This window comes from Bidens hawaiensis, unplaced genomic scaffold (genome assembly GCF_021521415.1).
Source record: "Bidens hawaiensis isolate Kalapana, Puna unplaced genomic scaffold, B.hawaiensis_p1.1 tig00001758_1, whole genome shotgun sequence".
In the NCBI taxonomy this organism is placed as follows: domain Eukaryota; kingdom Viridiplantae; phylum Streptophyta; class Magnoliopsida; order Asterales; family Asteraceae; genus Bidens; species Bidens hawaiensis.
This window is the reverse complement of record NW_027491099.1, coordinates 3,336,568-3,350,617: the sequence shown is the minus strand read 5'-3', so window position 1 is coordinate 3,350,617 and position 14,050 is coordinate 3,336,568. Positions and strand designations below refer to the sequence as shown.

The 14,050-nt window shown below is 35.9% G+C and overlaps 1 protein-coding gene across 1 annotated transcript; it reads left to right on the top strand.

The window, feature by feature from the left end:
- The first annotated feature begins 1,530 nt into the window (after nt 1-1,530).
- On the top strand, nt 1,531-2,995 carry LOC143596913 (UPF0481 protein At3g47200-like). The gene has a single exon (XM_077075573.1). It carries the CDS (start codon nt 1,650-1,652, stop codon nt 2,955-2,957), a length of 1,308 nt encoding a protein of 435 aa, XP_076931688.1. The 5' UTR covers nt 1,531-1,649; the 3' UTR covers nt 2,958-2,995.
- The last annotated feature ends 11,055 nt before the right edge of the window (nt 2,996-14,050 follow it).

Sequence of the window (14,050 nt, the reverse complement as noted above, 5' to 3'; positions counted from 1 at the left end):
TCAAAAAGACTGGAATTGGGAGTGATTTGTATTTACAGAATTGCTTGATTTGTTTATATGTGAAATGCGGGTGCGTTGAGCTTGCGCGCCAAGTGTTTGATAAAATGCCTGAGCGGGATTCGGTTAGTTTTAAACTCCTTACACACCTCCGCCAACTTCTCCCTCGCCTCCGCCATCATCTCCACCTCCACCGCACTCGGCTTCCTTCCGCCTCTCATCTTCCCAAGCGTCGCCAACACCAACACTATCTCCGCCACTCTCTTCACCTCACTCGTCATTTTCACATCCTCATTACCAGTTTTCACCTTCTTATTACTCAAATTTGGGTTTTGCAATTTGGGATGTGGATTAGGGTTTGGTTCACTGGAGAGTGTTGCAGGGATAATAATAATAATAATAATAATAATAATAATAATAATAATAATAATAATAATAATAATAATAATAATAATAATAATAATAATAATAAACGGTGAAAAGACGAAAATACCCTAAACTTTCTGACACCAAACGGTGAAAACTAACGGACGTTCATGTTTGGGGGCACCCGGGTACTAAAAAAACAACCTCAGGGGGCAATGGTGCTATTTCGGAACCACTGGGGGCAAACGTGCTAGTTTGACAAACCACAGGGGGCAAACGGGCAATTAACTCTATTTTTGTTTTGAGACTGCCAACCATAGAAAATTAAAAATCAAATGAGGAATGCCCTACAATTATTTCCTTCAATAAAGGACACAATAATCTTACAATCAGTCCCCCACACTATACCTTTCAACACCCGCACTAACAAATTTTCTGTAGATTTTTTATCATGTTTTTGTACAAATTTATGTTAACAAATTGACTACTCTCCGCGTTAATTTTTTTTATTTTTATTATTATTATTATTTTATTTTTTTGGAAAAAACTTTTAACTAAACAAACTAATAGCAACTCTTGTAAAAAGTAATAAAAGTTAACTGCTAATAGAAATGGTTTATTTGGGCCCCGTCGGGATGGATTCAGCGCAGTTGCCCGTATTGCCCCTCCTCTAAACTGGACCTGCTACACACACAAATTAATCGGTATATATTGTTTAAGTTATATATATTGTTTAAGTTATAACGCCCTGCTTGCGATGCGCGCATATAATGTATATATGTGTGAACTCTCGGGTGGGCAAAAGTGAAATTGCACTAATTTTAACGTTATTTTACTAATCTCGTGAAAATAGCGTTAAAAGTGGCGGAAGGTTAATCATGCATCATGTGGTGGCGTTGATAGCCGAAAGACAAGCAACATGCACCAATCAGCCGGTGTCCCGATGATTGAGTGCTATGTGCCTTATGTCCAAGGCTTAATGCAAAACTACTATCGAGCTGGGGGTCTCACCGGAAGCAGCCTCTCTATCCCTATGGGGTAGGGGTAAGGCTGTCTACATCTTACCCTCCTCAGACCCTACCATAGCTTTGCTATTGGTGGGATATACTGAGTACGATGTTGATGATGATATTGTTTAAGTTATAGTGATTAAACTAAAACAAATTGTTTATCAATATTATTTCTTTACTCCTAGATAAACTTCCAGTATATGTTATATATGCTCTTATATCCTTACAAAATCCTGTTTCTAAATTATTGGAGGAAATCAATCAAATAGTTGCAGCATGCAAATAGAAAACGTGGATTTGGAGCATGGAGATGAAAATGTCGTTCATAAAACAGTTGAAAATCTTCTTAACTATGTGGGCAAAAGATGTAATGTCAGTATATTTTCACCATCTATATACACGGCTCCTAGTAACCTCCGAAATCTCAGCCCAAGTTCTTTCAAGCCACGGGTGGTCTCCATTGGACCACTGCACAAAAAAGATGAAAATTTGCACCGATTTGAAGCTCGGAAAGCCGCTTCTGTGCACGATCTATTGTCTCGTAATGAACCTTTATTGACACAAGTACAAACATTAACAGCATGTGTGAAGCAGGTGACTTCTATGATAGAGGAAATCAGAGGAAGTTATGCGGACGTTAATTCTTATAATGATAGCGAACTAGCAATTATGATGGTTGCGGATGCCTGTTTCATACTTGAATTCATCCACAAACTGACAACCGCAGGTTCCAAGTTAAGGTTACAGGACCAGTACAAACCGTATGACCTAGTGTTGCTAGAGAACCAAATCCCTTTTTTTGTTCTTAAAGGAATATACGAGTGCGTTATTTATAAATTTGAAGAACGATCTCTACCCCTTTTGGACTTTATCCTTCCACTTCTAAAACAAATCAACCTCTTCGAAGGAAAAATAAAAGTAGGTACTAGTCGCTCTATCGATCATGATCATATTCTTGGCTATCTGCAACATTGTTACTGGCCTAAATATCCTAGGTCATCAGGTTTTCCAAGTTCAACAATCCATTCGGCAGTGGAACTCGACAGGGCAGGAGTAATATTTAAGCCTAACCAAAATTCAAAATGGGCAATGGCCATGGAAATGAAACTATCTAAGTACAGTTCAAGCACTTTCTGGTTTAAGCCTACTCTCACAATGCCTGTGTTGCATATCAATGATTTCACCGAGTTGGTTTTAAGGAACCTCATTGCATACGAGCAATCATATGTGGTTACTCCTTACGTCACATCATATGCCAGGGCCATGGATATGCTAATTGATACTCATGAGGATATTGCCAGGTTGGTGAGATCAAAAGTTATCGTCAATCATATAGGTTCAAATGAAGAGGCTGCAAATATGATTAACAGGATATGCAAAGAAGTTGTCCCGGAACATTTCTTTTACACTCAACAATGGGAACAACTTGATAGCCATTTCAAAGGTTACTGGCCCAGAAAGATTGTGAAGTTAAAGCAAACTTATTTCAATAGTCCATGGAGTATCATTGCTTTATTTACCGGAATCATCCTTTTTGGCCTTACTATTGTTCAAACCATCTTTGCCATCAAGTCTGCAGACTAAATCATTGTTAAGTGCATAGGTTCTATGAGATGATTAGTTTCAATGGTCAGCACAACTAGTTATGTCATTTGTGCCAATTAATTAATTGTTTTCTTTAAGAATCGATTGTGTTTCAATTAAGGCTTTATACTTATTTGATATCGCCTGTGAGCATTTTTGCAAGTTATGTTGAAACTTAAGCAAAAAGTACATATTTAATGATCTAAGCTGCACTAATTTATCTGAAACTCATCTTTGTTCTATTTGTTGAATATGTATTTTCAAAAGATAAATGCTATTTTAGTGAGATTATTTAGTTGGTTTTTATGAACGATGAGCTTTTATTTATTATAACAAATTAAAACTACTAGAAAGGAGCTAGTGGCCTTACAACTTGCCTTACAACTATAGTGAATATGATACTGATAATGTTTTTCTTGATTTACAAAATGAACAATACAAGGTTTTAAATACAAAACTAATTGCTAATTGTTAGCAATACAATTAACTATGAAATAAATGCAAGAGCCAATTTTGTGGATCTCGAGATTGATTGACCGAGATTGGTTTCATGATTTATCCCTTGATTTCCTTATTGTGATTATTGTTAATAATGTTATTATTGTTAATATGCTCCCACAAGATGGACAATAGGGTGAATAGTCCAATCTCGGATGTTAGGTAGTTGAAACGTGCTCGTGGTAGAGGTTTGGTTAGAGCATCGGCTAGTTGATCATCTTCTGAAAAGTGTGTGACCCTTATAGATTGATCTTGAACTCATTCTCGAACAAAGTAGAAGTCAAGTGCTAGATGTTTCATGCAAGAGTGAAATACAGAATTCAAAGAGTAGTGCGTTGCACTCATGTTGTCACAAAAAATAGTTGGCGTTGAAGTGGTTTTGTAGCCGAGTTCATGTAAAGGGATTTTATCCAAACGACTTTTGTCGTGACTAAAGCGATAGCTCGAAATTCATCTTCTGTTGAGGATCGTGCTAATGTGTGTTGTCTTTTTGAGCTCCATGAAATAGGATCATAGCCAAGATAAGCAATGTATTTGGTGGTGCTTCGATAACTATCTTTTTCACCTGCCCAATCTGCATCAGAAAAACCGTGAGGCTGTAATGGTGAATTGCTTCTGAATAAGAAGGCCTTTGTGGATTGAACCGTGTAGATATCAAAATAAGTGTTTCAAAGCAAGCCAATGTGTAGGGGTTGGCGCATCCGACCGTGTAAGGGATAGATATTGTAAGGAGCCAACAAGAGCACGGTAGTCGGTGGCCGTTTCAAGCCGGGTTCCGTCATGCAAGGTGATGGTGTCGGAGCATGTAATTGGTGTAGTTTTCGGTTTACATTGACTCATATTGGCACGTTGGAGAAGATCATTGATGTATTTGAATTGAGATAAGAAGAATCCATGAAGATGTGGAAGGACTTCGATTCCAAGAAAGTAGGAGAGTTTGCCAAGATCTTTTAAAGAAAATTGAGAGGCAAGAGAAGTAATGAAGTTGTTAATATCTTGAGGAGATGGACCGGTGACGATGATGTCATCAACATAAACAATAATATAAATGGTGGAATGATTAGTTGTTTGGATGAAAAGAGAAGGGTCGGAGATGGTAGGTTTGAAGTGGAGTGAGTGTAGATATTTTTTAAGTTCCTCGTACCATGCCAGTGAGGCTTGACGTGTAACAATTGTCAAAACGTTTTGTTAATAAATCATGATTAGAAATAAAATTTCATAATTTTGAGAAAAATCTTCTTTATTATTGATCTAAACGTTTCAAAGTCAAAAAAAAAGTGCAAAAATTGCCACGTAACGAACCTGACATGGAATGACCCCGGGTAACAAGTCAGAAAGTAAATAAATAATTAAATGGGTTAAATGATCTCGAAAAATTAAAATATATATTAAAGTAGTCGAGACAATGTATAAACTTAGTTTTAGAAGGTTCGAATCGCGAAAACTAGAATATAAGTAACCGAAAGCCAGTAGAGGACACTGTAAGAGCCCGACATCAAGTTTTTTAGAAAACTAAGTTATTAGGAAGATATTGGCTGTAATCTAGTTACGCTCAAAGTCTGATAAAATTTATCAAAAACGGACTTCGTTGGACTAGATAAATTACGCTTTACGTTAAACCTTATCACCAAAACTATACAATATATATTATTATTCACCAACCCTTACCCCCCCCCCCCTCCCCTAGCCGACGACTCCCCCACCCCCCACCCCAACCCCCTCTTGTGACAACTCACCTCCACTACTTTCCTTTCCTGATGATTACCTAGAGCTAGAGTGTTGTGTTGGTCAATCTTCATATACTCCACATAATCTTACATGCATCATACACCGTACCACACAACTCCCTCCTCTCCCTCTCTATACCCATCACCACCACTCCACCATCATCTTCAAAATCCATATTATCACACATACACACACAGAATCCACGGAAGATTAATTAAGAATCAAGCAGGATCAATTAGCTAGGGAGGAAGAATAGGAAAGAAAAACATCATAATCACAATCATAATATCATCATTCTCATCTTCCAATCTTCAAAAACATAAGTAAGTAGAGATTGTAATTAAAGTCTATGATTCCATAAGCTAGATTTGATCTTCTTGGGTTGGGATTAGGATTGAAGGATTGATTATCATGGGGTTTGGGTGTATGTGTGTGTGAATAGTTCATGTGTATGTATGTGCATGTGTGTGCCATGAATGTGTGTATGTATGTGGGTGGAAGGATTAAACCCAATCATGCATACATACATTCACCTTAAAGTTGATTTTTGATTTCAAGATTGATTAGAAATAATTTTGATATCTAGATATAATCATGAATAAAAAGATGTTTGGAATTGAGATTAATATGAGATTGATGATTTGTATGAATGATTGTTAAATGTTAGGATGAGATTTTGATTACTTGGAAAGTTGAATCATAGAATGGATAATGATCGATTTGAAGATTGCAAGAACTTGCTTGTATTAATAATTTGGGATTTTTGAATTTATTTGAATATAATGGATGAACTAATGAAATTGGTGAGATTAGGATGAAATGGAATAGGACAAATGTTAGATTGAACCACCAAAGTTATGAAATTAAAAGATGAAACTTGAACATTGTTAAACTTGCTAGATTTCTAAATAAGGAAACTTTAACTGTTAACGTGCAAAAATTATGATGAATGATCCTTTGTGATATGAAACTTGGGTTTGAATATTTGAAATGGATGATTGATTGATAGGATGCATGTTAGAGATTCATAGATTAATAAGTTAGGAAAATAATCAAACTAACTAGTTATATGGTCTAATTCTAATTATGGAAACTTTGGAAGCATGAATGATAAGAGATTATAAATTGACTAGAATAATAAGATGCATGAAATCTAGATCAAACTAGTTGAATGAAATAAACAAGTTTGCTACTTGATAATACTTGTTAAGATTGTGATGAAAAAGGGTAACAAGAGTTGAAAGTTACCATAATAAGAAACTTTGTCAAATAAACACTTAGGAAATTATCAAATGCATAAACTTGATATTTGAATAACTTGTTAATGTTAGTTGAAATATGGAAAATTAGGTTGTATTTTGATAATTGTTCATATGAAAAATGAAAATCTTGATTGTTTTTATATTTTCACCAACGTTCGTGGACAAACTTTTGTGTGTGATCACGTGACATGCATGTGTGTGTCGTAACTAAGTTAACTAAGATAACAAAGTTTGGTTAACGAAGTTAACCTAAAAATATCGGGTGTCACAATATATACCCAAAATAGAACGAAACCCAACAAATATGTATAAATAATTTCATATTTACAAGTAGTTAACAATCACCGATGTTAATTAATAAGATTATAACACGAAACTGTTTTCAGGAGACCAACCCATATTGTTAACATAACTATGTGTACATAGTCTAAAATATTTCATAATATATTGGAAAAAAACAAACATGATTAGTGGGCATCTCACATATAGCAAACATTCACAATATCATTTTGCTTCCAAGATATTAATTAAATCCAAATACCCGAATAGTAAAATACTTGTAAGATTAGTTGTATATGAGAATTGACAGCCATAACAAACATAACTTGCATGTTAGTACCCAATAAGCAGATAATAGCAGGATTTGATGAAACTGCACATACATTTATAAGTAAAAGAAATATTAAAATAATTAAATTGTAGAAAAAAAAAAAAGGTTTTCTAGTAATAAACAGGATTGGTGGCATCCCACATACAACAAACAGGCACATTATCATACAAGTAGCAAGTAACATTATTAATATGAACTAGCAAAATCATTCAAGTAGCAAGCAAGTTAGAAAATAACTTGATACTAGCAAGATTAGATTAGCATTATTAATATGAAATAGAAAAATATAGGATTAGTGGCATCTAACCTAAAGAAAACAGACATTATTACTTGTGACTATTTTAGACCGACCATGTTCGTGGACAAACTCGTGTGTATGACCACGTGACATGCATGCGTGTGTCGTAACTAATATAACTAAGTTAACAGAGTTTAGTTAATAGAATTAACCCAAAAATAACGAGTATAGAAATATATAACCATAGAATAAACCAAGTAATTATGTATAAATAATGTCATATTTTCAAGTATTTAACAATCATCACCGATAAAATAATATTATTGTAATAAAAAACAATTTTCAAGACACCAAAGACTGCATTATTGCTAAACTAACTATATTGGAGGAAACAAAAATGATTAGTGGGAATCTCACGTACAACAAAAATTCAAAATATCATTATGCTTCTAAGTTATTATTTTAACCCAAGCACCTGAATAGCTAGATACTAGTAAGATTAGTTGAATATCTGAATTAACAGCCATACAGACACAACTTGCAAGTTAATACCTAATAAGTAGATACTATTAGGATTCGATGAAATAGTACATGCGTTTATAAGTAAAAGAAATATTTAAATAATAACATTATAGCTAAAAAAAGGTTTTAAGAAACAAACAGGATTGCTGGCATCTCAACACATCATCATACAAGTAGCAAGTAACATTATCAATATGAACAAGCAAAATCATTCAAGTAGCAAGAAAGTTAATAAATAGATAACTTGATACTAGTAAGATTGGATTAACATAGTTTAGTTAACGGAGTTAATCTTAAAATATGGGATGTAACAATTTGTAACCATAATAGAATGAAACCAAGGACATATGTGTAAATAATGTCATATTTTCAAGTAGTTAACAATCATCGTTGTTAAAATAATAAGATAAGAACAGAAAAAAAATTTCAGGACACTAAACACCGCAATATTTCTAACATAACTTTGTGTACATAATCTAAACTATTCCATAGTATATTGGAATAAGCAAACATGATTAGTGGGAATCTCTCATACAACAAACTTTCAAAATATCATAATGCTTCAAGTTATTATTTTAACCCAAACGCCTGAATAGTTGGATACTAGTAAGATTAGATGAATATGAGAATTGACAGCCATAATAGACTCAACTTGCATGTTAATACCTAATAAGTATATCTGATTCGGTGAAACTATACTTGCTTTTATAAGAAAATAAAATTAAAATAATATGATTATAACAAAAAAAAGGTTTTCAGATTAGTGGCATCTCATGTACAACAAACAAACATATTATCATACAAGTAGCAAGTAACATTATTAATATGAACTAGCAAAATCATTCAAGTACCAAGAAAATTAATACAAAAATAACTTGATACTAGTAAGATTAGATGAACAGAGATAATATGAAATAGCATATTACCAGGATTAGTGGCATCTCACATAAAGGAAACATATATATTATCACTTGTTATGTTTTTATACCATCAACATTCGTTGACAGAGTTATGTGTATGACCACATAGCATGCATGCGTGTGTCGTAACTAAGTTAACTAAGATAACAAAGTTCAGTTAACGGAGTTAACCTGGAAATGCTGATTGTCACAATCTATAACGATAATTGGGTAAAACCCTTCAAAGATATATAAATAATTCTATATTTACAAGACTTAACAATCACTATTGTTAAAATAATAAGATTATAACTAAAATAGCTTTCAGGAAACCAAAGATTACCAAATAGTTAAAATAAACAATGTGTACATAAATCTAATTTATTCCATAATATACTGGAATAAACAAACAACATGTGTGTGCATCTCACATATAGCAAACATTCACAATATCATTCTGCTTCCCAATTATTATTTAAACTCAATAACCTGAATAACTATACACTAGTAAGATTAGTTGAATATGTGAACTGACAGCCATAACAGACATAACTTGCAAGTTAATACCTGATAAATAGATAGTAATATTATTCAATAAAACTGTACACACATTTATAAGTAAAAGAAATATTAAAATAATAAGATTATAACAAATAAAGGTTTTTAGGAAACAAACAAGATTGGTGGAATCTCACACACAACAAACTTACACATTCTCATATAATTAGAAAGTAACGTTATTATTATGAACAAGCAAAATCATTTAAGTAGGAAGCTAGTTAATACATAAAATACTTGATACTAGTACTAGTACCCGGCTGTTCGGTAGCCTCTTAACAGTCATTAAGAGGCTACCTCTTAATGACTCATAACCTCTTAATGGTTAAGAGGTAGCCTTAAGTCTGAATGGTTAAGAGGCTACCTCTTAATGGTTATCTCTTAATCATTCAGACTTAAGACTACCTCTTAACCATTAAGAGGCTATGAGCCATTAAGAGATAGCCTCTTAATGACTGTTAAGAGGCTACCAAACAGATAAACATTATTAATATGAAATAGCAAAATAACAGGATTATTGACATCTCACATACAGAAAACATACATATTATAACTTGTTACTTTTTAGACCACCGAGGGTTATGGACAGACTCGTATATGTGGCCACGTGACATGTATTTGCTTGCCGTAACTAAGTTAACTGAGTTAAGAGAGTTTAGTTAACTGAGTTAACCTAATAATTCCAGGTGCAACAATATATAACTATACTAGAACTGTTGCTACAACAAAGATAAGACCAATGATAGTGAATGGACTGGTTAGGCTAACAGGCTTCAAGGGTTCAGGTTAACCTAACGCAGGTCGTGGTGTCCCTCTACGTTTGCAAAACGTAGAAGGAGGTTCACTAGTTAGTTGCTTGTTGTTATAGCTCACCGAAGATCAAGAACCATAATGTTTTGAATTGGTTTTAGGATGATGTTCTTGGTGAAGCAATGAAGTTATTGAAGTAAGAAAGAAATAAGCAAGGAGCATATTTCTCAAGGAAGAAGAGAAGATTAGGGAGATGGTGTTATCTGCCCAAATCTGTTGTGTTTCTCTTTAAGGCTAAGTCATCTATTTATATGAAGAAGATGTAAGCCTTTTAGTCTAGTTAACTAAACTAGTTAGCCTCTTGTTTGCATAGAGAGTTGACCTTTATGGGCGGGAAGGTTTGGACCGCTGGTCCATAACTAAAATAATAATACTTTATCTGCGTATGTCCTTTGGTCAGAGGGGACAAGGATGTGAACATTGATTTGACATCGTACTGTAGCACGTGGGTACTTGCTTACATAAGTTTGGGCGGGAAACGAAGCTTTTAACCTTTTAGCCCTTTTAGCGTTAATGTGTTTTAGCCATTTTATTATTTCCTTGGGCTACCCCCGTCATCAGCCCCCCAAGTCAGAGGTATTTGAGGAGTATGCTCAAGGGCTTCTGAATTTTGCACACATTTTGTTTATTGCTTAAAGGCTTCAAGGCTTGAAGGCTCCGAAGCTTTGTTCAATTTTGGTTGTTTTTTGAATTATTGATGTGATTATAACTGTCAGATTACGGTTTCCAATAACTGCTTTTCATTAATAGTTATTAACTAGATAACTATTCATTTTCTTCTATCTTTCTCTTAAAAGTTTCCACCATAAACAGTTACAAGTTTCCTTCAATCTTCCAACAGGTTAGTCTCGATCCTTCATCTTTCTTTCAAAATTATGGTTGCCAAAAAGGATCTTCCGATCAATTTTTCCAGATTGACCCAAGAAGTGGTCGAATCGTTTTGTATTGAGTGGGGGATAGGGTTAAAGTACAAACCGATTGCTCCGCCGGTCGACTCTTCCATCGATCGTTGTCCGGCGGGTTTTATCGCTCTATATTGCCGTCATTTCGAATTTTCTAACCTCCGACACCCTTTTTCGGTTTTTGTTCTTAATGTTTTGGAGTATTATCGTATATCATTAGGCCAAATCCATCCGTTAGGGCTCGCTAGGGTTTTGCACTTTGAAGTTTTGTGTAGAGCCAGAGGTTATGACCCTTTGCTGTTGAATTTTCGCCGTTTCTTTCTCTTAACGAAAAATGGTGATTGGTACACGTTCGAACATACCAAGGTTGATATATGTTTGGTTTCCTCGGCGGTTACGACCCTTGGTTCTTGGAAAGACCGGTTTTTCTTTGTTTCTGATTCTATCCTTCCGTTTAAACCCGTTTGGAGACAACCCGAAGCCGTTCTAAATGAACCAGAACCGGCCGAATCTGAGTTCAACGAAGCCTTTTTGAAATCCATTAGAACATGTCCTTCGCGTCTTCACCCTCTCCCTTAACATCTTCTTGTGTTATTAGGAATTAGCCAACTTTGGGATTAGCCTAATCGGGATCCCGTGCTTATGAGGGATAATAAGGGTATGCGCTTGTTTATCCCGTACTTGGTTTACCTTGTTGATATATTTGTTGATGGATTTCTTTTGTGTTTGCAGTCATGTCTGCTTTGGATTTCCTAAAGAGTGACGATACTTCCGACGTTGCTTTTACTGATGTTGCAGCCGTTGTTGGGTAGGATTAGGTTGTTCGAGGGAAAGAGGGTCGATTTGAGGATGCTGAGTATGCTGGGGTTGCAAATGTTAAAGGGTTCACCAAGACCGTTGTTCTAAAATCTTCCACTCGTCGTTCCACACGACGTTTGCTAAAGTCTGTTGCCACCTCATCCTCTCATGAACCAGTTGAGGTTAGTGATGACATTCAAGCTTCTGAAGACCAATGTCCGACTATGGAGGTTGAGAAGGAAAAGGGGTTGGTGGTTTCTAAGAAAAAGAAGTCGACTGGCAAGAAGGTTGAGATGCCAGTCGTTCAAGGGTTGGACGGGAATGCAGTTTATGTGCCGGAATGGAGTGTCAGGGTTGGGGATACTTTCAAGGATCCCCTAGTTTGTGCCGATGCTTTTGCCCATTTTGCTCCTCCGGGGGTTCGTGATACTATCTCCAAGATGGAAGGTGACTCCTTGTTGTCCAGGTTGATATTGAACTCTTGCAACGTTTCTGCTCTTTTGGCAGAAGGTGTTACTCGGTTTCGAAAAGAGATGGAGGAGTATGAGGAGTTCATGATAACGAAGGAGAAGATGAAGGCCTCTATGGCGTCCATGAAGAAGGAAGTTGAAGGTTATTAAGAGAAGGACAAAGTGCATGTGAAAAAGATTGAAGAGTTGTTTCGTGGCTATGAGATTGAGATGGAAGGATTGAAGAAAGCTATGGAAGCTGACAGGGCTAGGTTGGGTGTTGACCGTGAAGCTTTTGAGGTGTAGAGGAGAGCCTTCGAGATGGAGAAGGAAGGCTTGAAGGCTTCGGTTACCCAGACTTCTGAAGATAACAAGTGGTTGATCGAGCATGGGTTTCAGCAGGTTGTATCCTACTTGCTTCATTCTAAAGAGTTTAACTCGGTGCTGGGTGATGTTTACACAAAGATGCTAGGCCATGGAAAGCATTTGGGTTTCATTGCAGGCTTCCATCATCACGAAACCGGTCAGCCTATGGAGCAGTCTCCTTTATTCAACTCTGAAGCCTACAAGCTTTTCACCGGTTCAGTTCATGCGTTGGAAAGGCTTACTTACCTTTATGTGGGTGCAGTATCATCATGCTATGGTAAGCCACTTTCAGTTTTACAGGGTTTGAAACCAGCCGGCCTTGATGAGAAGGTTGCAAAAGAGGTGATTGAGTCTTTGTCGAAAAAATGTTCCCGTTCTGGTGATAGTGAAGAGACTTTATCTAGGGGAAGCGACGGATCTCATGTGGCAAGCCTCGAAGGCTCGGCTGTTGCTGATGTTGTCCCACAAGTCAAGAAGTCCAAGAAGGCTAAGGGTGGTAAGGCTAGTACCTCAAAGCCTGTTTCTGATGTTTGAACACTTTTATTCGTAGCTTTCTTAGCACTTTAAAACAATGTTATGTAATCCTTAAACAATGTGGGTTTGGCATGGAACTCTTAAAGTTTCTGCCTTGTGGTTGTGTTTGGCCTTTACGGCCCTTTGAACATTTTCTTGGGAATCCTTGTGATTTCCTTGTTTTAGCCTTAATTGGCTTATTTTGTATGAATGCTATTTAGCTATGGTCTTGGAATGGCCTTGTTTATGAACTATGATGTTCTATGAATTTGTGTGTTTGTTGCTTGTCTTGTTAGTTTGATATGATTTTAGCTAACTTTCCTTAAGAAGTTTTAGTGCTGCAGTCACTTTAGCTTCAAGGCTTCATTAGGTAAAAAGCACATGTTGGCTATCCTTTATATCACTACTTAGTGTATGTTTTTGTTTTCGTAATTTTTTTTTTTTTTGGAGTTTAAGGAACGAATTGGTGTAGGCTGTTCAGACCTGTCTATGAGACAAGTTTTGTTTGAAAAAATTTTCTGAGTCTCATGGAGTCGAATTGATATAGGTACTCACCTCTTATATAGGTCCATTTGACCCTTGAACCTATTGAGCGATGTGGCCTGGGAGCTCATCCCCTTATACGGCCCTTGCCATGAAGTTTCTTGCTAGGTTCTCAACCTGATTATAGGATAGTAAAGACAAGTTATGACAAAAGTTATCATTCATTCAAGAGGTTGTTGTTTCACAAAAAGGGAGGATTTTACATCTCTTGATATACATTTTTACATTTTGACTAGGCATGGAACCTTTTAAGGGTTTTGCCGTTCCAGTGTCTTGGAAGCTTTTTGCCTTATGTGTCGGCCAGCTTGTAGGTTCCACCCTTGTGAGCTTCGACCATTGTGTATGGTCCTTCCCACTTTGGGCCGAGCTTTCCTTGGTTTTCTTTCTTGCTGGCCTC